Genomic DNA, 20,489 nt, shown 5'->3' with positions numbered 1-20,489 from the left:
AATAATAATAATAATAATAATAATAAATAAACAATAATAATTATTATAATATAATAAAATTTTATTAAAAACAACAATAATATTTTAAATTATTTTGAAAATAAAAAATCAATTATAATAAATTTTTTTGGAAATTTCATTAATTTAATTCAATTTAATTTTATTAAATAATTAAATATTAATTATTTAATTATTATAAAACCAAAATATTTTAAAAAATAATTTTATTTCTAAAATAATTTTTTTAATTTTATTTTTTTTTTTTATTTTTTTTTTTTTTTATTTTATTTTTTATTATTAAAAATATAAAAAAATGATTTATATATAAAAGGCTATGAGACTTGTTTATTTCTTTATAAAATGTAGGTAAATTCACAGTTGGTTTTTTTCAATTTCAATTTCAATTGAAATATTTAATTTTATTATAATTTAAAATAAAAAACTAACATTTAACTGATAGAATATCAGTTTTTAATAAAGAAATCAAAAGAGTTAAAAAGAATCTTTTTTTTTTTTTTTTTTTTTTTTTTTTTTAGTATGTATACCCATAAAAATTTCAAAAGATATTTGTTTTATTTAATTTCCCAATTATTTTTTTTTTATTTTTTTTTTTTTTATAAATTAAATTTCAAAATGAAATTTTTTTTTTTTATAAATTTAATTTCAATTTATTACTCACATAGCTCTTATATCATAATATTATTATTATAAATTATAACTAATAATATCACAATATAATAAACTAAGTAAATTTGAAAATTAGATAATTAGAACTATAAAAAAAAATCAAACAAAAGGTAAATATAAATATGTAAAATATATTTTCATTATCAAAATAAATCAATTACTGGTTATCTATCTATTTTTATTTTTATGTTTTATGTTTTTTATATTTTATATTTTATATTTAATAAATTATATTTTATAAATTACATAATCTACTTAATAATAGAAAAAAAAAATAAAATAAAAGAAATTTTAATAATATTATCATCTTTTATATAAATAAACAAATAAATAAATAAATAAAAAATGATAAAGTATAAAATTTTTATTCTATATCTTTTTTTTCGCCAATATAAACAATTTTTCTATTTTTTTTAATAATTATTAATCACAAATTATTATTAACAATAACATTCTAAAAAGATCATCATAATTAATCTGTAGTGTATTTCTTTAATATTACTATTTTTTATAAATTTATTTAAATATTTTTATAAATACACCTGCTTTATTTTTTTACACTGTTAAATTTATAGATATATGTTGTTACATAATTTATAATCTCTATAAAAATTATAAAATTTATATATATACTAAATTTACATAAAATTATCTGTAAATTTACAATTTTAAAAATTTTAAAATTTATAATATTATAAATTTTTTTAATTGGGTTGTTATTTTTATTGTTGTTGCTATTTTTGCTTAATTAATTTTATTTATTTTGTTTTTTTTTTTTTTTTATAATTTATTCCTTTTATCAAATATATATTTTATTGTTAAATATTTATACTATATTTCCTCACTCTCTCAAAAACAACAACATAATAAAAATAATAATAATAAAACACTTTCACTTAACTATCCCATCTTTAGCACACCCTCTCAAGTTTGTACTCTATTATATAATTTCGGTAGTGTTTTTTATTTTTTTTCATTTCATTTTTATTATGTAATTTTTTAACACCCACATGTGTTTCCACACAAATATAGATAAAAAAATAATTTTTGAAAATGTGAAATATAAATTTTAGACCAATAACCCCATCAAAAAAATTTTATCTAAATTTACCTCTATGTATCACACTCCAAATTTGAAATTTCTATTTTATTATTTATTTATTTTTTGTTTGCAATATGCAAGTTGTGTGATTTCTTTAGTTTTCAATTCAATTTTAAAAAAAAAATAATAAAGAAATAATAAAAATTAAAAAAATTCTATGCACTCCTTATTAATTGTACACACCCATCTAAATAATTAATATATCATTTTTATTTTTTTACTTTTTTTAATTTTTTATATTTTTATTTTTATATTTATATTTATATGGTATTTAGGGGTATTATATTTTATTATTTAATTTTTTTTTTTTTTATTTATTTAATTATTTATTTAATTTTTTAATTTTTTTTTAAAATTTTATTTAAATATTTTTTAATTTTTTTTTAATTATTTTAAAAGAGTTCCCATACAAAAAGAGTAATTAAATTATTTCTTATTTTTTTTTTTTTTTTTCTCAATTCTTTGACACACATAATTCTATCAACACCAGAACATAGAAGCAACAAAACAAAAAAAATAAATTATTTTTAAAATAAAAATACAAAATAAAAATAAAAAAAAAAAAATCGGTATATTAAAAATTTAATATATTTATTTAAATAAAACAAATAAAACAAATAAAACAAACATATAAACAACTTTCTATTATACTGTGTGTGTTAGATAGTTTTTTTTTTTATTTTTATTTTTATTTTATTTTTTTTTTTTTATTATAATAAAAAATATAGTTAGTTTTTTTTAACTTATCAATATTTTATTTTTTTTTTATTATAATAAAAAACCATTGTACTTTTTTTTTTTTTTTTTAATTTAAACAATAAAATATAAATACTAATATTTTTTTATTTATTATTTATTATTTTTTTAATAAATAGTTTTTTTAAAACTTATAATACATATATAAAATCAAAAATGTTAAATGTTCAATCCAATCAACCAGCCATTGCACATCCACCAAAGAATTTAGATCATTGCATTAAAAAGAAACCAGCCGATTTACTTCAAGAATTTTATGATAAGACTGGAAATAAAAATTAAATAATCTATAAACAAACCAAAAATAAACAATTACAACAATTATAATAATAATCAATTTTTTCTATTTATATGTATAATGGTCACTTTCTAAAAAAAAAAAAAAAAAAATCCAATAATAATAATAGATATTAATTTATTGGAAAAAAAAAAACCCAAGCTCCCCTAACAATACAAATCTTAAATAAACACAATCTTTATTTTTCAATTTTTTTAATAAAATTAAACTATATAAAGATTTTATATAATAAAAAAAATATTTCTTTTTTTTTTTTTACACAAATTATTTCTATTTAAAAAAATTTTCACAAATTAAAAAAAATTTAAAAAAATTTAAAAAAAATAATTAAAATTTAATTTTTTTTTTTTTTAAATTTTTTATTTTTATAAACTTTTATTTTGTTTTCATTTTATTCCGTTTCAACACTTTACTATTTATTTATTTATCTATATTTTATATTGGCATAATAAAATGAAAGAAAGTGGAAAAAATTCAGAGTTTTCAATTGAGGAAACAAATAAAATTAGAATTTCGTTGGGTTTAGAACCATTGAAAATCGAAAAAAAAACATCAGCACCATTAACAACAGAAAAAGAAAAAGTCCCAAATGGTGATGCATCAAATGATATTAAAGATACAATTAATCAACTAAAGAAAAAAAGAGAATCAAGACCAGTTGGTAAATCAATTGCCGAACAATTATTAGAGAATGGCGAAGATGAAGAAGATGATATTTCTAATTGGGTTTCAAAATCAAGAGAGAAAGAAATGAAAAAAAATGAAGAAAAAAAGAAAAATTTTAGATCAAGTTTAAATAAAAAAAAAGATGATCATTATTCACAAAGTAAGTGAAAATAATTATAAATAGTGATTAATATTTAATTACAAATTACTAATACATTTATTTATTTTATAATAGAAAATTTAAAGGGTTTAAAGGTTGGCAACGATTTAAAAAATTTTGAAGAAGATAGCGAAACAATTTTAACTCTACAAGATACCAATGTATTAGATGAAGATTCAGAAGATGTTTTAGTTAATATAAATATTGCAGAAAGAGAAAGAAGAGAAAAGCAAATCCAAGATAGCAAGAAACAATCAAAATATGATAAATTTGACGAGTATGGAAATAACAAATACTCATTGTTGAATCAAGATAATGAAGATGATGAAAAAAAGAAAAGTGGTTTCTCTTTAGGTGATAACGGTGTCATTGAATCAAATGAATCTTTAAGGGATCAAGCCAAAAAGAACTTGGACTATTTAGCATCATATGATATGGATTCAACAACCTCATCAAGTATATTATCATCATTTTATACACAGGAAGAAATGGAGCAATTTAAAACTAGAGCCCAAAATAAGAAATCATCCTCATCGTCCGGAGTTGAGAAAAAGAAAAAGAGAATTAGAAAAAAGAATACAGCCGATGATATATTACAAAGTTTAGATGCAACCACATCAAGTGATTTAGGTTCAAGAAAAACTAGAATAACTGAAAAAGAAAGAAAAGAACAAGAAAATAATTTCAAAAGAGAAGAAAACTATCAAAAGGCTTTGGATAAAGCTTCAGAAATTTCAAAATTAACTTATAGTGCTGATATCTTTGAAGAGGCCGAGGATGAAGACTTTTACAAGACATTATCAACCTCTAAAAAAGCTCCAATTTCAAATAAAAATATTGTAGATATTGTAAATAAAAAAAAACAACAACAACAACAACAACAGCAGCAAGAAGAAGAAGATGGTACCAATAATTTAGAAGAAATTACAATTAACCCAACAACAGAATTTGTTAGATCATTAAACCCTGAAGGTATCATTTCAAACTATAAATCAGATATTACAACTTCAAAAATCGATATTGATGAAGAAATGGAAGAAACTGAAGAAAATCAACAAAATAAAAAGCATGACAATAATGACGATGATAATAGTGATAGTGATCAAGATGATGAAAGCAACAGCAATGAAGAAAACAACGATAAATATAAAACAATTACAAGCATTACAGAGGAACCATTAGTAGCATCCTCAATGGCAGCAACATTAAAATTACTAGCACAGAAAGGTGATTTACAACCACAACTACCATCAGGCACCAATACAAAGAAAAGAGGTATCAACTATGATGACATAGAATCCACCATTATTGAACATAAAGATGAGTTTGGTAGAGTTTTAAGCCGTAAAGAAGCTTTCGTTAAAATGTCACAAATTTTCCATGGTAAAAAATCTGGTAAAAATAAATTAGAAAAGAGAAAGAAAGAATATGAAGAAGAATTAAAGAGAATGAAAATGGACTCTTCGGATACTCCATTAGGCATGGTTAAATCTTTTCAATCATTCCAAGAAAAAACAAGCTCTCCTTATTTGGTATTATCAAGTTCAAATAATAATAATAACGAAGCAAATATAAATAATAACTTAATATTTTTAAATAATTTATACACAAATAATGCAAACTCTAATAATTCAAAATCAAATAATAATAATAATAATAATAACAATAATAATAATAATAAGGGCAAAAAAAAATAACTCCATAAAATAAAAATAAAAAAAATAAAAATAAAAAAAAAAGATTTTTTTTTTAATTTGTAAAAAAAATCAAAAATGATTCTATTTAGCCACAACGCAACAAACCGAAGGAACGAAGAGTTTGATCAAAAGTGCCATTGTTATTTATTTATTTTATTTTATTTTCATTTTTTTTCGATAAAATTAAATTCACACACAACTCTTCAATATAAATTAATTTTTTTTTTTTTTTTTTTCATTTCATTTTCTATTTTTTTTTTTTTAAAAATTTATTTATATTTTTAATTTTAAAAAAAATTATTTATATTTTTTAATTTTCAAAATTTAATATATTATATATTTTAAATAAAATGTCAAATTTATCACCAGTTATTAAAACACCACCATATGACACTACAGTTAGAGTCGAATCAAATTTAACTATCAATGAAAAAGATATTGTTAATCATAGTGAAGTTTTAGTAATCTTAGATGCAGGTTCACAATACAGCAAGGTTATTGATAGAAGAGTTAGAGAATTAAATGTTGCCTCAGAAATTCATCCATTAAATATCGATATTAGACAATTAATCGAAATAAAGAAAAAGTCTGGTTCTCTAGTTAAAGGTATTATTATTAGTGGTGGTCCAGAAAGTGTCTATGGTGAAAATGCACCAAAGTACGATCCAAATTTATTTTCAGGTGAATTAGGTATCCCAATTTTAGGTATTTGCTATGGCATGCAATTAATGAATTTCATCTATAAGGGCAAAGTCGAAAAGAATCATCAAAGAGAAGACGGTGTACATACAATTACCATTCTTGAAAAGAGTGGTCCAGAACAAAACAAATCTTCATTGTTATTTAAAGATTTAGAATTACATCAACAAGTTTTATTAACCCACGGTGATAGTGTAACTCAAGTTGCTCCAGGTTTCCATGCTATTTGCCTTTCTGAAGATGGTATCATCTCTGGTATTGAAAATGAATCCGTTCAATTCTATGGCTTACAATTCCACCCAGAAGTCGATTTAACTGTTAATGGTAAAAAGATTTTTGAAAACTTTTTAATTCAAGTATGTAAATATAAAGCTGATTATACATTAGACGATCGTCAACAAGTTGCCATCGATTATATTCGTAGTCAAGTTAAAGATAAAAAAGTTTTAGTATTAGTTAGTGGTGGTGTAGATTCTACAGTTTGTGCTGCTTTGATCGCCAAAGCCATTGGCCCAGATAGAGTTTATGCTTTACATATCGATAATGGTTTCATGAGAGCTAACGAAAGTGCCAAGGTTGAAAAAGCTCTCTCAGTATTGGGTCTTCATTTAATTGTCGTCGATGCTTCTGAAACTTTTTATAACTCCACCACAACCATCAATGGCCATTTAACCAATAAATTAAAGGATACTATCAACCCAGAAGAAAGAAGAAAAATCATTGGTGATACTTTTATGAAAGTAGCTGAACAAGAGGTAAAGAAATTAGGTTTAAGTCCAGAAGATGTCTTTTTAGCTCAAGGTACTCTTCGTCCAGATCTTATCGAGTCATCATCCAAAACTGTATCAGGTGTTGCTGATGTCATTAAAACTCATCATAATGATACAGAGCTTGTTAGATTATTAAGAGATACAGGTAGAGTAGTTGAACCATTGAAAGATTACCATAAAGATGAAGTTAGAGAACTCGGAAAATCATTAGGTTTACCAGATAGTTTAGTTTGGCGTCAACCATTCCCTGGTCCAGGTTTAGCTATTCGTATTATTTGTACAGAAGAACCATACTTGTTAAACTATGACTTTACTCATAAGGTCGTACAGTATTTAGTTTGTGGTGATCAACATCAAGAATTAGATTTAGAAGTTAAAGCTAAAATTGACCAACAACTCAAAGAGACTAAGTTTGTTCGTGATCCATCAATTAAACCAATCGTTTTACCAATGCAAACTGTAGGTGTTCAAGGTGATGGTAGAACTTATTCCTATTTATTAGGTCTTTATTGTACAGCTCCAGAACATCAAAAAATTTCAAATGTCCCATGGACCACTATATTCAATTTAGCTCGTCTTATTCCAAAAGTTTGCCATAATATCAATAGAGTTTGTTTTATCTTTTCAAATAATTCACCATCTACTCCAAATTTACAACTTTTAAATGAACCAATGAAAAACGTTACAAATACATATTTAAACAGAGAAGCCATTCACCAATTACAAGAAGCTGATGAAATTGTTAACCAATCGTTATTAAAATTCGATCTTATCAAATCATTATCACAAGTTCCTGTAGTATTACTCCCAATTGATTTTGGTATTAAAGATAATAGATCCATTGCAATTCGTACTTTTATTACCAATGATTTTATGACAGGTGTACCAGCAATCCCAGGTAAAACAATTCAATACGAATGTTTAGAAGAAATTTCAACCAATGTTTTATCAAATGTTAAGGGTATTTCAAAGATTTTATTCGATTGTACTTCAAAACCACCTGGTACAACTGAATTTTTATAAATATATATAAAATATAAATAAAAAAAGTAAATTTAAAAAAAAAAAAGGAACAAATTGTTTGGATTATTAAAACATCTTTTTTTTAAAAACTAATATAATTTTATAAAAGTAAAAAAATATAGAAAACGTAAACCCAATTGGGTTAACTGATTGTGTTTAAAAATAGTTTAAAAACAAAAATTAATTGGTTTGTTTTTAATTTTTATTTTGTTTGTTTTAATTTGATATGTGTGATGTGTGGTAAAAAATTTTTAATTTTTTATTATGGGTGTTGAGTGTGTGGGTATATATATTTATTAATAATGATGTGGTTATTATTATCATTATTATTAATTATAAAAATTTTTATTGTTATTCGATTGTATTGAGATAATGGTACACGTTTTTTTTTTATTTTTAATTTTAAACTATTGAATATTGATATAGCGTATGCAATTGTTTATTATTATTTTTAATAAAATTATTAATTATTATTTTTTTTTACAATTATAAATAATACAAAATTCAAAAAAAAAAAAAATAATAAATTGTGTTTTTTTATTATAATTTTTCATTTAAAAATAATAAAAATAAATATATTTATTAGTTATTTAATGTTCAATAATTATAATATAAAAATGGAAGGGGTATGAATCATATAATTATGCAATATGGTTAATAGTAATTATTATTTATATTAACTATTAATTAATTTATAATAATATTTATAGGTTAATGAAATTCTATTAGAAAATGTAAGAGAGAACATGGTTTTTATAAATGATGGAAATAATAAAAGGTTACAACTAAAAGATGGAATAGAAATGAAGCTGTTTAGTGAAAAAAGCGATATTTTACAATTTGACACAGAAGATAATAATATTTCTAATAATTATAATATATCTTTTTTTTATAATTTTTTTTTAAAAAATAAATAATAATAATTTAAATAAAAATAATACTTGTAAAATAAATTTTAATGCAATCAATAAATCAAAATCAAATTTTAAAATTTTTTTATATATAAAAAAACTATTTTACAATATGCGCTTCTGCAATAATTCTTATTTTAAAAAAAAAAGGAAGTTATAAAGGCTTAAACTTTTTCCACACAAATCTCTAAATAATTATTTTTTCACCACCAAAACTTTTATTTTGATGGAAAGAATAAAAGTTAAACATCTATCAAATAATAGTATATAAAAGGTTTCTTTTAAATCACCATCATATATTGGTAGTCTTATCTTCTTTTATTAATATATGTTAAAAATATAAAATAAAAATATTATTTTATTTGAATCATTGAAATTCGTTTTTTTTTTAATTATTTTTTTTTTTTTTTAATTTTTGTATTTATTGGGTAATAAAAAATAAAACGATTTTCAAAAATATAGGATAGTATTGGGGCCTATTTTCCAAATTTAATAATAAATATTCTTTTATTTATTTTTTGGTACCCATTTAATATTTTTTAGAATCCAAAGAATTTTTTTATTTATTTGCAAATGAAATGATTATATGGACCAATAAGTTCAAATCGAAAATTTAATAACTTATATATGAAAAAAACATAAAAAAAAAAAAAAACATAAAAAAAATGTGTGTGAAAAAGAAAAATATTGGGGTTGGTGAAGGGGGAATTTATTTATTATTTGCATGAAAATTTTAATGGGCAATACATAATGTTATGGGGGTATAAAATCATTTTGGTTTGTTTTTATATTGGTAATCTATTTATATGTATACTTAATTTAAATAATGTAAATAAATTAAATAAAAAAAAATAAAAAAAAAAAATAATTAAATAAAAAATTATATTATAAAAAAAAATTAATAACATCAAAAAATATATTTTTGTATTTTATTAAATACAAAATTGCTAAAAAAGTAGGTTGGTAAATAGTTTTTATATTTACTAAAATATAAAAAAAAATAATTATTTAATGAATATAGAAAGTCCTACAATTAATTTTTTATCATCAATTGGAATTATAATTTCATTAGTAGTTACAGCTTCGATGGGAATAGTAGCAATTTATTTTTTGGTATCTGCAAATTGTTCAGGAGAAAATACGAATACAAGTGTGAATTCAAGGTGCATAAAAACCACAATGTGTATATTAATAGCAGTTTATTTACTCTCATTGTTTGCTTCAATTTTTTTATTAAAATAATAAAAACTGTAAAAAAATTCATTAAAACATTCTATATCACAGAATTCAATATCACAGGTAATGGTACTGAAGAAATATAAAAAGAAAAGAAAAGAAGAAATAGTTTATAATAAAATAAAAGCTTTTAAATAAATAAAATTAAATAAAAAAAAAAAGAATTATTTATTATTAAAAAAAATTTAAACAACAATCTATTTTTGTAAATATTTTCTGATTAGATTCTATTATTTTATTTTTAGTCGTCTGGGGATTTATTGATGATGAATGTTGATTTTGCAAAACCGGGTATACCTCCAAATGATGGCCACATGGTAAATTTAATAGAATCAGCAACTATAATTTTATCACTAGCTATCTTTAGATTACTAATTGATATAATAGCTTGATTACCCTCTACCAAATAAAAACTATCTAAAAGTATCCATCTTGCGCCATAATGAGCTTGATTAATTTGAAAGTAATAGATTAAGCCATCGCCTGGTTGTACTTGATAGGTTACAATACCATGGTTTTGACCACCAGGAAACCAAACACAGAGTTCATAGAGGCCAGATTCGGTGATGTTAAAAGTCCATATAAAATTTGAGGTTGGTAAAACTCCGCCGGTGGGTGTTAGGGTACCGTTAACATAGTAATAGGTGCCATTGTAAGCTTGTGGTGATTTTCCTTCTTTCCATGATCCATTTTTTGTGCAGTTTGGTTCACTTGAGGTCATTACTATCTTTGGTGGATTCCCATTGTCTAAACCTAAAAATCGAATAACATCACCTGCAAACATACCCAAAATAGATGCTTGATATGGAGATTTGCCATTGTTTTGATAACCATTTGAAAAGACTGCAAATATCATTTCATTACCATTTGGTAAAACGAAATGTGCAATTTCATTAACATCTTCTTTAGATGTTCCCATTACCGAGTGCAATACAGTACCTGGTGGCAATCCAAATCCAATCGATGTATAAGGTGAAAACGTTTGTCTTGAAATTAAATCCGACATGTATGATTGTCCGTCTGTTAAAATACCTGATCTAATTAAATATAACATTAACAATGCCGATTCATAAGGTGTCATTAAGTTTTCGCCAAAAATGTTTTCTGCCATTCCTTCGCCCCATGTAGCACTTTATTTTAAATAGAAATTAATAAATTGCTCGTGAATAATAATAATAATAATAATAATAATAATAATAATAATAATAATAATAATAATTAAATTATAGTGTAAAATTTATACATACGTTGAACCAGAATTTGATGGATAAAATTTATTTATAATGGTTTGGTTTCCTAATAAATCATTTGAATTTAAAAAGTCTTCAATTGATTTTCTTTTTTTTAAAAAAGATTGGAAATCTGTGCTATTTGGTGATGTAAATTGTTTATTTGGGGCACCTGTAATAATATCGACTAAAATACCTGCATGAACTGAGCTCATATCATTCATCATTGGACCTGCAGCCATATTTAAACAATGAGGGTCATTACCTTGATTTAAACACCAACTAAATATTGAAATAAAATAAATTTATTAAAATCTTGTTTTTTTTATTTATCTACTTTTCTTTTTAAAAACTTACTTTACTCCAGCAGCTAAAATTGGTAGAAATACACATTCTTGTGGTGAGGAACTATTCTTACCATTAAAAGTTGCAATTGACCAAGAACCAATTGGGTTTGCTAGTAAAATCGCAAAATCTAATTTACTTATAGTCTGGTTACCGTGGGTTTTTAAAAGGTTTTCCCTAGCTTTAAGGGCCATTTCTAAAAGTATATCGTCTTCTTTGATGTAAAATGGCGATTTATTAAAAATTGTATTATTGCTATCGTATGGTAAACTGAAAACCACTAAAAATACCACAATTAATGTAATTGCAATAAAAACAATCATTGGTAGTATCTTTTTTCTAAAATTCCATTTCTTTTTCGTTCTTAAAAAAACTTTATTTTTATTTATATATTCATAACTATTATCAAAATTCTTATAACTATTATTATGTTTTATATTATAATTATTATTTAATGATTTATCCCATTGTGATAATAATTGATCATTTTCTTGATTTACATTATTATTGTTATTTATACTATTATTTAAATTTATACTACTATTTAAATTATTATTATTATTTAGATTATTATTATTATTTCTACTATTTCTATTTATATTATAAGCTCTTTGATTTATATGTGAAAATGATGTTGGTAATGATGCCGGCCCAACAAAGTGGTTCCCACCATCCTTATTTATATTTGTATTATTACTATTAGGCCCATTATTATTATTATTATTATTATTTTTATTATTATTATTATTATTGTTATTATTATTTAAATTATTATTTTCATTTTCGTTGACTAACAAAGAAGTGGGTTCGTTTGGCTCATCCATTATAATATATTTATATTTATTATTTATATTAGATTGTTCGTAAACATTGATATGATTAATAGTTTATTATTTAATGAGGGAGAAATTTCTTTTTATTTTTAAATAATTATTTAAAAATATTTTTTTATTTTTTTATTTTTATTTTTTTAATATTTTTATTTTAATTTATTTTTTTTTTTTTTTTTTTTTTTTTTTTTTTGCATTAACAACCCCATTTATTTATAAATTATATAATTTTCAATGATGTCTTAACCTTAATCTATAATCTAATCGGATTATGTTTTATTAAAAACTTAAAATTTATTTTCCACATTAGAATAGTTAAAAATTTTAATCATCAATATAAAATAAATATAAACAAAAATTTTTCCCACACACCACAACCATTATTAATTTAAATATGGTTAGTTTTTTCTATAGTAGTTAATTTTAATAATAAATATAGTGATTTTCCATATAAATATACAAATTATTTTTATTCACCATACATATTTTTACCTATATTATCTATGAATCATTTTTTATTGTTTTATTATAAAACAGTTTTAAAAAAATGTTTATTGTAATAGAATTAAATACAATATATATATAAAATATTTTTATTTTATTTATTTTATTCATATTTTTATTTTTTTATTTAAAATTTTTTTTTTTTTTTTCACAATAGATATAAAATATAAATCATTTTACTAAATAATAATATTTATAGTTAATAGTTTATAATAATATTTAGTATTCTAAAAACAAAAATAATAAAAAATAATATAAATAAATGAAATTATTAATTTTTTTAATAGTTTTTATAATAATAAAGTTATCAAATTGTAATGAATTTGATATTAACAAATCAAATAAATCACCTATAATAACCAGTGTTGAATCTCAGTTAATAACTGAAGACTCAACACCACATTTAAATGTATATGTTAATGGTATTTTTTCTCAAAAGAAAATGAATTTAACAGTTTTTTTAAATGATGAAGTTATAGAAAATATAAAATATCAACATGACAACAATAAAAACAATAGTTCCCCAGACTCAGTATCATTTAAATTGTACAGAGAAGATATAGTGCCAGGAAATATTACATTAGAGTATAGTGACACTGAATTCAAGAGTAATAAAATGCCATTAGAGTTAGACTCCATTACATATCGTACTCAAAAACCTGATGTTACTGGCGGTGTTTTAACAATTATTGGCAATTACTATTATGTAAACTACACAGCAGTCCCCAAGGTTCAAATTGGTAAAAAAGAATGTCAAGTATTACAATACGATAATGCACAAATTAAATGTCTTGTTGATTCATCATTTGGCAGTGGTGATATAATTGAAATTGGAAATGTTTACAATTACCAAAACAAAACATTAGAGTTCCAATTTAAGGCTCCAACCATCGACAGAGTATTAAATGTTGACCGTATTCAAGAATCAGTGATAACAATTATTGGCAAAAACTTTAATGAAAAGCAATTAGAAGAGTTAAAGATTTATGTTAAAGAGGATTCATCAAATACACAAAGAGATTGTTCCAAAGCAATTTTGATTACCAACTCTGTTATTATTTGCAATTTAAACAAATCATTATCACACACTTCAAAAGGCGATACCCTCTTTTTAATGTTAAACAATGCAAAGACACCATCCGCTGATTTCAATTTAATGACCATTGAAAATCAACAAGATAAAACCCCCAACAAAGAAAGTAATGACATCATTGACTCTAATAAGTATTTATTACTTGCTATTATAATTCCAACTTTAGTCGTATTTATATTTACCATTGTATTAATAATTTTTATTTTCAAAAAGAGAAATCAAAGCTCATATTTCAATTTAATGAGTTGCAATTCAAATGAATTACAAGAAACCAGCTATTATTAATTAATAAAAATATAATAATAATAATAATGTTTCTAGTAAAAAATTAAAATAAAAAAAATATTATTTTTTTATAACCAATTTATAATAATTCCCAAAAACCAAGGAAATTATTTTTTAAATTTTTTTTTATAATCAAAATTTTTATTTTTATTTTTATTTTATTTTTCAAAAAAAAAAAATCAATAAAAATGGTTCATAAAAACAAACAAATAGAAAATATAGAAAATCAAAAATATAATGATATTGTTAAGGTTGCAAAAAGCTTTGATGTTTTTAATAGTGGAAAGAAATCAAGAGAATCGCTAATAGAAAGAATAAAACAAAAGCAAAAACAATTAGATGAAACAACAACAACAACAACAACAACAACTACTTTAATTACAAATAATGAACCAATGGAAACTGATTCTACCACAAAAATACCTAAAAATGATATTGGTAATAAAATAATTAATAATTTTTTATAAATATTGTATTTAAATAATAATTTTTTTATTTTTTTTATTTTTTTTCATTTATTTCCAAACTTTAGAAATAAATAATAATGAATTTTCAACAAATTCTATAATTATTTATCAAATAATTAAATATTTGGATGTTGATGATTATCATTCATGCGAGTTAGTTAATAAACAATGGAAAAATGTTTCAAATAATAATAAGCTTTGGGAAATATTATTTTTAAAAAATATTTTACAAATAAATGACTTTAATAATGAAAAATCAATATACTCAAAAGGTTGTTTAAAACAATCATTTAACAATATTAACAATAATTTAAAATTTAAAGATTTATACAAACAATGCTTCCCACATCACTATAATAGACTTTCAAACTTTAATAAATTAAAAAATATTGGTATTATATCGAACAATGGAATTTATTCAGATATAGATCAAATACAATCAAATCTATCAAATATATTAGAAAAAGAAAACAAAAATAAAAAAAATAAGGATAAAATAGATATTAAAGACCTATTAAAACAAATTTCAATAGATATCTTTAGTATTAAATCATCTTTTTTATTAGAAAAAATAAAATCTGATCAAAAAGCTCTGACATTTTTTCTATCAGAGTATTGTAATACTAAGTCAAAAAATGATGAACTTGGATTCCACCATTCCAGAACATTTCAAATTTTGATATGCATACCAAATCAAGTAAAATCAGTATTAGATGAAAATCAAATGGTTACAGAATATTCAAGATTTATTAAAGCAACATTTAAATTATCACATTTTTATCATTGTGAAGATCAGTATGTATATCACAGTTAAATTAAAAAAACCCACATATTAATTTTTTTTTTAAAATTTAGTTTTCACAATGACGAGAGTTACCAAGCAGGTTTATTAAATAAAGATTCATTTCATCACTTTCAAACATTTGATATTGATGAACCATCATTTTCAACATCGAAAAACCAAGCAGAATTTAAACTATACAATCCAGAACCAAAAAAAAATGACACTAATGTCTCAGCATTTGATTATTGGTATAGTATATATAATAAAGATGATCATCTAGAAATGGGATATGATAAAATTATTAAAAGAAGCTATATTAATGGATTACACGAATTTACAAGAAATACATTTTTGCTCGATGGAGATACCAATTACGATCTATGGGGTTTTTATCAAAGGGCTAGACAATCCCTTAGATTTTCAAATTGTTACAACTATAAAGAAATATTTTCATCAATCGAAACTTTTAAAGAACAATTTAAAAAGAGAATAACTCAAATTAATAGAAGACCCAATAAAGATATAGTATATCCAGTGGATATTATACTACTTTTAGATAACATCACATGGAAAACAAATCTTTATTTTAATTATTTACATGGTCCTGTAAGTAGAGTTTTTTTTATAATATTTTATATTCACAATTTTAATTTTAATTTTTTTTTTATTTATTTTAGAGTCCAACAGCATTAAAAAAAGAAAAAGATCATTTTGAATTATTTGAAAAAGATAATTTAAAAAACTTTATAGAAAAATCATTCATTCGAGAATACTCTTGTTCAATTAATGTTTCTTATTATCACCCTGCAAAAGAATCAACATATTCATTCGAATTTATAATACCATACAAAGATCAAGAAAATGAAACCAAAAAACTTTTTCTCACTATACACCAAAATAGCACAAAAGGATATGAAACATATTTCCACCGCTTTTATGACTTTTCAGTTCAATTTCGAATTCTTGATAAAAATCATTTAAATACTCCGAGAACTGGTGAAAATTATTCGCAACTATTCGGTCTCTATATTAATGATGATTATAAATCTGAAAATAAATATGAAAAAGAGCTTATATCAGAAAAAGAACTAGAAAATATTAAATTTACAGAATTTCTTTCTCTATTATTCAAAAAAAAATTTCCATCAATCAAATTTAATCTTTCAAACTTATTGTTAATGGCAAATATGGACAAATTTGTTGATTATGTTGGTGAAAAAGGTGAAATAAGCCCATCAGTTTCAGATTTAAATGGTTGGATTGATCCATTTATCGAAAAAGTTTTAAATGGTTATATTTTTTAAAATAATAAAATAAAGTGTATTAAAAAAATAAATAAAAAATTCTTTATTTAATCTTTCTTTTAATATGCAATGCACTATTTCAACTTAATGAAAAAAAGTAATTATTTTTTTATTATTTTTATTATTGGCTATTATTAATATTATCAATATTGTTATTAAATATTTTTGTTGTAATTATTTATATCATTATCATTATTGCGTTTGAAATTTTTTTCATTAAAGGAGAATTTTATATTAAATTTTGATTTTAATGAAAAATGCATCATAAATCGTTCAAAAAAGTCTCATTGCCAACAATCATTTCCTCTTATAACAATTCGTTTGGTCTTTCTTTAGTTTAATACCGTTTTTATAGTAAATTCGTACGAATGGAGTCCTCCACTCTACTGTACTTGATCATACTTGAGCAAATAAATTCGGTTGGACTAATGCAGTTGTTATTTTATTTTATTAAATAATCTATTTTCATTGTTTTATTTGATTACTATTAGTGATTAAAAATTATCGTTATTCTCACCAATTATTGTTAGCTTATTATCCTTTTTTTTATCTTTTTATTTTAAATTATCTACTTTTATCATTTTTTATAAAATCTTCCAGATGGCACAAAAAACGAAAAACGAAAGATAATTTTCAAACACTAATTATTTTATCCATATGGAATCTACCTTTTTTTTTGTTGAAAACATGATACCTCGATTCATCACCCAAAAGAAAATTAAAAATTTTTTTTTTAATTATTTTACTTTTTTTTTTGATTATAGATTAGTTTATAATATTATTTTTTATTTGAAGTGGTGTTAATATAAAAATCAACACAGGTATAGGTAATGGTAATAATTAAAAAAATATTGTAAAAAAAAATTAAAAAGGACAAAAAAAGAAAATAATTATGATTTGTTTTTTTCTTGTAAATCAAAATTTTTTTTTTTTTTTTATAGCAAAAGAGGATAGATTTGTTATTTAAAAATTTGGTGGGTTTTATTTATTATAATAATCAATTTCATAAAAAAAATATTTTTTTAATAAAAATTCCCAAAAACTTGAGATTAACCAAAATTTTTTTTTAATTTTTTTATTATAAAAAACATAATTTTATTTTTATTTTTTTATTTTTTATTTTATCTTATTCTAAAAAAATCAATAAAAATGGTTCATAAAAACAAACAAATAGAAAATATAGAAAATCAAAAATATAATGATATTGTTAAGGTTGCAAAAAGCTTTGATGTTTTTAATAGTGGAAAGAAATCAAGAGAATCGCTAATAGAAAGAATAAAACAAAAGCAAAAACAATTAGATGAAACAACAACAACAACAACAACAACAACTACTTTAATTACAAATAATGAACCAATGGAAACTGATTCTACCACAAAAACACCTAAAAATGATATTGGTAATAAAATAATTAATAATTTTTTTTAAATATAGTATTTAAATAATAAAATTATACTAATATTTTTATTTTTTTTAATTTTTTTCATTTATTCCCAAACTTTAGAAATAAATAATAATGAATTTTCAACAAATTCTATAATTATTTATCAAATAATTAAATATTTGGATGTTGATGATTATCATTCATGTGAATTAGTTAATAAACAATGGAAAAATGTTTCAAATGATAATAAGCTTTGGGAAATATTATTTTTAAAAAATATTTTACAAATAAATGACTTTAATAATGAAAAATCAATATACTCAAAAGGTTGTTTAAAACAATCATTTGACAATATTAACAATAATTTAAAATTTAAAGATTTATACAAACAATTCTTCCCACATCACTATAATAGACTTTCAAACTTTAATAAATTAAAAAATATTGGTATTATATCGAACAATGGAATTTATTCGGATTTAGATCAAATACAATCAAATCTATCAAATATATTAGAAAAAGAAAACAAAAATAAAAAAAATAAGGATAAAATAGATATTAAAGACCTATTAAAACAAATTTCAATAGATATCTTTAGTATTAAATCATCTCTTTTATTAAATAAAATAAACTCTGATTCATATTCAAAAATAAAAAAAGCTTATAAACCAATGTCTGCACATACCTTTCTTCTATCAGAGTATTGTAATACTAAGTCAAAAAATGATGAACTTGCATGCCACTATTCCAGAACATTTCAAATTTTGATATGCATACCAAATCAAGTAAAATCAGTATTAGATGAAAATCAAATGGTTACAGAATATTCAAGATTTATTAAAGCAACATTTAGAATATCACATCTTTATGATTGTGAAGAAAAGTATGTATATAACAGTTAAAATAAAAAACCCACATATTAATTTTTTTTTTTTAAAATTTAGTTTTCAAAATAATGGGGGTGAACATGCAGGCTTATTAAAAAGAGAATCATTTCATCACTTTCAAACATTCGATATTGATGAACCATCATTTTCAACATCGAAAAACCAAGCAGAATTTAAACTATACAATCCAGAACCAAAAAAAAATGACACTAATGTCTCAGCATTTGATTATTGGTATTGTAAATATGATAGAGATGATCATCAACGAATGGGATATGATAAAATTATAAAAAGCAGCTATATTAATGGATTACACGAATTTACAAGAAATACGTTTTTATTTGATGGAGAAACTCACTTCAAACTATGGCATTTTTCAAATTATGAATCAAAAGAAAGATTCTTTTCAAATTATTACAACTATAAAGAAATATTTTCATCAATCGAAACTATTAAAGAACAATATAAAAAGAAAATAACTCACATTAAAAGTAGATACAATACAAATCAAAATAATGATTCAGTGGATATTATACTACTTTTAGATAACATCACATGGAAAACAAACCTTTATTTTAATTATTTACATGGTCCTGTAAGTAGAGTTTTTTTTAAATTTTTTTATATTTTCACAATTTTAATTTTTTTTTTAAATATTTATTTTAGAGTCCAACAGCATTAAAAAAAGAAAAAGATCATTTTGAATTATTTGAAAAAGATAATTTAAAAAACTTTATAGAAAAATCATTCATTCGAAAATACTCTTGTTCAATTACAGATTCTTTTTATCACCCTGCAAAAGAATCAACATATTCATTCCAATTTATAATACCATACAAAGATCAAGAAAATGAAACCAAAAACCTTTTGATCTCTATATACCAATGTTGCATAGAAGGACATGAAACAGATAAAAACTATTTTGACTTTTCAGTTAAATTTAAAATTCTTGATAATCAATTAAATACTCTGGTAAAGGATGAAAAGTATTCGCAACTATTCCGTCTCAATATTAATGGTGATAATAAATTTGAAAATAAATATGAAAAAGAGCTTATATCAGAAAAAGAACTAGAAAATATTAAATTTACAGAATTTCTTTCTCTATTATTCAAAAAAAAATTTCCATCAATCAAATTTAATCTTTCAAACTTATTGTTAATGGCAAATATGGACAAATTTGTTGATTATGTTGGTGAAAAAGGTGAAATAAGCCCATCAGTTTCAGATTTAAATGGTTGGATTGATCCATTTATCGAAAAAGTTTTAAATGGTTATATTTTTTAAAATAATAAAATAAAGTGTATAAAAAAAAAAAAAAAATTCTTTATTTAATCTTTCTTTTAATATGCAATGCACTATTACAACTAAA

At 21.6% G+C, this 20,489-nt stretch overlaps 7 protein-coding genes across 7 annotated transcripts; 6 read left to right on the top strand and 1 right to left on the bottom strand.

The window, feature by feature from the left end:
• Positions 1-3,296: 3,296 nt before the first annotated feature.
• On the top strand, positions 3,297-5,366 carry DICPUDRAFT_151912 (uncharacterized protein; the record flags this gene model as incomplete). The annotated part of the gene is made up of 2 exons (XM_003287725.1): positions 3,297-3,669; positions 3,745-5,366. The coding sequence occupies 2 exons, from the start codon at positions 3,297-3,299 to the stop codon at positions 5,364-5,366; spliced, it is 1,995 nt and encodes a 664-aa protein (XP_003287773.1).
• A 1,245-nt stretch (positions 5,367-6,611) lies between these two features.
• DICPUDRAFT_91981 (uncharacterized protein) lies at positions 6,612-7,892 on the top strand. The gene has a single exon (XM_003287724.1). It carries the CDS (start codon positions 6,617-6,619, stop codon positions 7,856-7,858), a length of 1,242 nt encoding a protein of 413 aa, XP_003287772.1. The 5' UTR covers positions 6,612-6,616; the 3' UTR covers positions 7,859-7,892.
• A 1,888-nt stretch (positions 7,893-9,780) lies between these two features.
• Positions 9,781-10,011, top strand: DICPUDRAFT_151909 (uncharacterized protein; the record flags this gene model as incomplete). The annotated part of the gene is made up of 1 exon (XM_003287723.1): positions 9,781-10,011. The coding sequence occupies one exon, from the start codon at positions 9,781-9,783 to the stop codon at positions 10,009-10,011; it is 231 nt and encodes a 76-aa protein (XP_003287771.1).
• Positions 10,012-10,210: 199 nt separating this feature from the next.
• Positions 10,211-12,468, bottom strand: DICPUDRAFT_97820 (uncharacterized protein). The gene is made up of 3 exons (XM_003287711.1): positions 11,592-12,468; positions 11,253-11,516; positions 10,211-11,135 (listed from the first exon to the last, which is right to left on the bottom strand). Exons 1-3 carry the CDS (start codon positions 12,401-12,403, stop codon positions 10,247-10,249), a joined length of 1,965 nt encoding a protein of 654 aa, XP_003287759.1. The 5' UTR covers positions 12,404-12,468; the 3' UTR covers positions 10,211-10,246.
• A 488-nt stretch (positions 12,469-12,956) lies between these two features.
• DICPUDRAFT_78609 (uncharacterized protein) lies at positions 12,957-14,291 on the top strand (the record flags this gene model as incomplete). The annotated part of the gene is made up of 2 exons (XM_003287722.1): positions 12,957-12,965; positions 13,218-14,291. The coding sequence occupies 2 exons, from the start codon at positions 12,957-12,959 to the stop codon at positions 14,289-14,291; spliced, it is 1,083 nt and encodes a 360-aa protein (XP_003287770.1).
• Positions 14,292-14,479: 188 nt separating this feature from the next.
• Positions 14,480-16,846, top strand: DICPUDRAFT_78608 (uncharacterized protein; the record flags this gene model as incomplete). Its single annotated transcript, XM_003287721.1, has 4 exons — positions 14,480-14,729; positions 14,824-15,553; positions 15,614-16,148; positions 16,220-16,846. The coding sequence occupies 4 exons, from the start codon at positions 14,480-14,482 to the stop codon at positions 16,844-16,846; spliced, it is 2,142 nt and encodes a 713-aa protein (XP_003287769.1).
• Positions 16,847-17,995: 1,149 nt separating this feature from the next.
• On the top strand, positions 17,996-20,404 carry DICPUDRAFT_151905 (uncharacterized protein; the record flags this gene model as incomplete). The annotated part of the gene is made up of 4 exons (XM_003287720.1): positions 17,996-18,245; positions 18,351-19,113; positions 19,175-19,712; positions 19,784-20,404. The coding sequence occupies 4 exons, from the start codon at positions 17,996-17,998 to the stop codon at positions 20,402-20,404; spliced, it is 2,172 nt and encodes a 723-aa protein (XP_003287768.1).
• Between the last annotated feature and the right edge of the window lie 85 nt (positions 20,405-20,489).

Source organism: Dictyostelium purpureum (genome assembly GCF_000190715.1).
Source record: "Dictyostelium purpureum unplaced genomic scaffold DICPUscaffold_110, whole genome shotgun sequence".
Taxonomy (NCBI): domain Eukaryota; phylum Evosea; class Eumycetozoa; order Dictyosteliales; family Dictyosteliaceae; genus Dictyostelium; species Dictyostelium purpureum.
The sequence above is the reverse complement of the archived record's forward strand: the minus strand, read 5'-3'. Positions and strand labels throughout refer to the sequence as shown.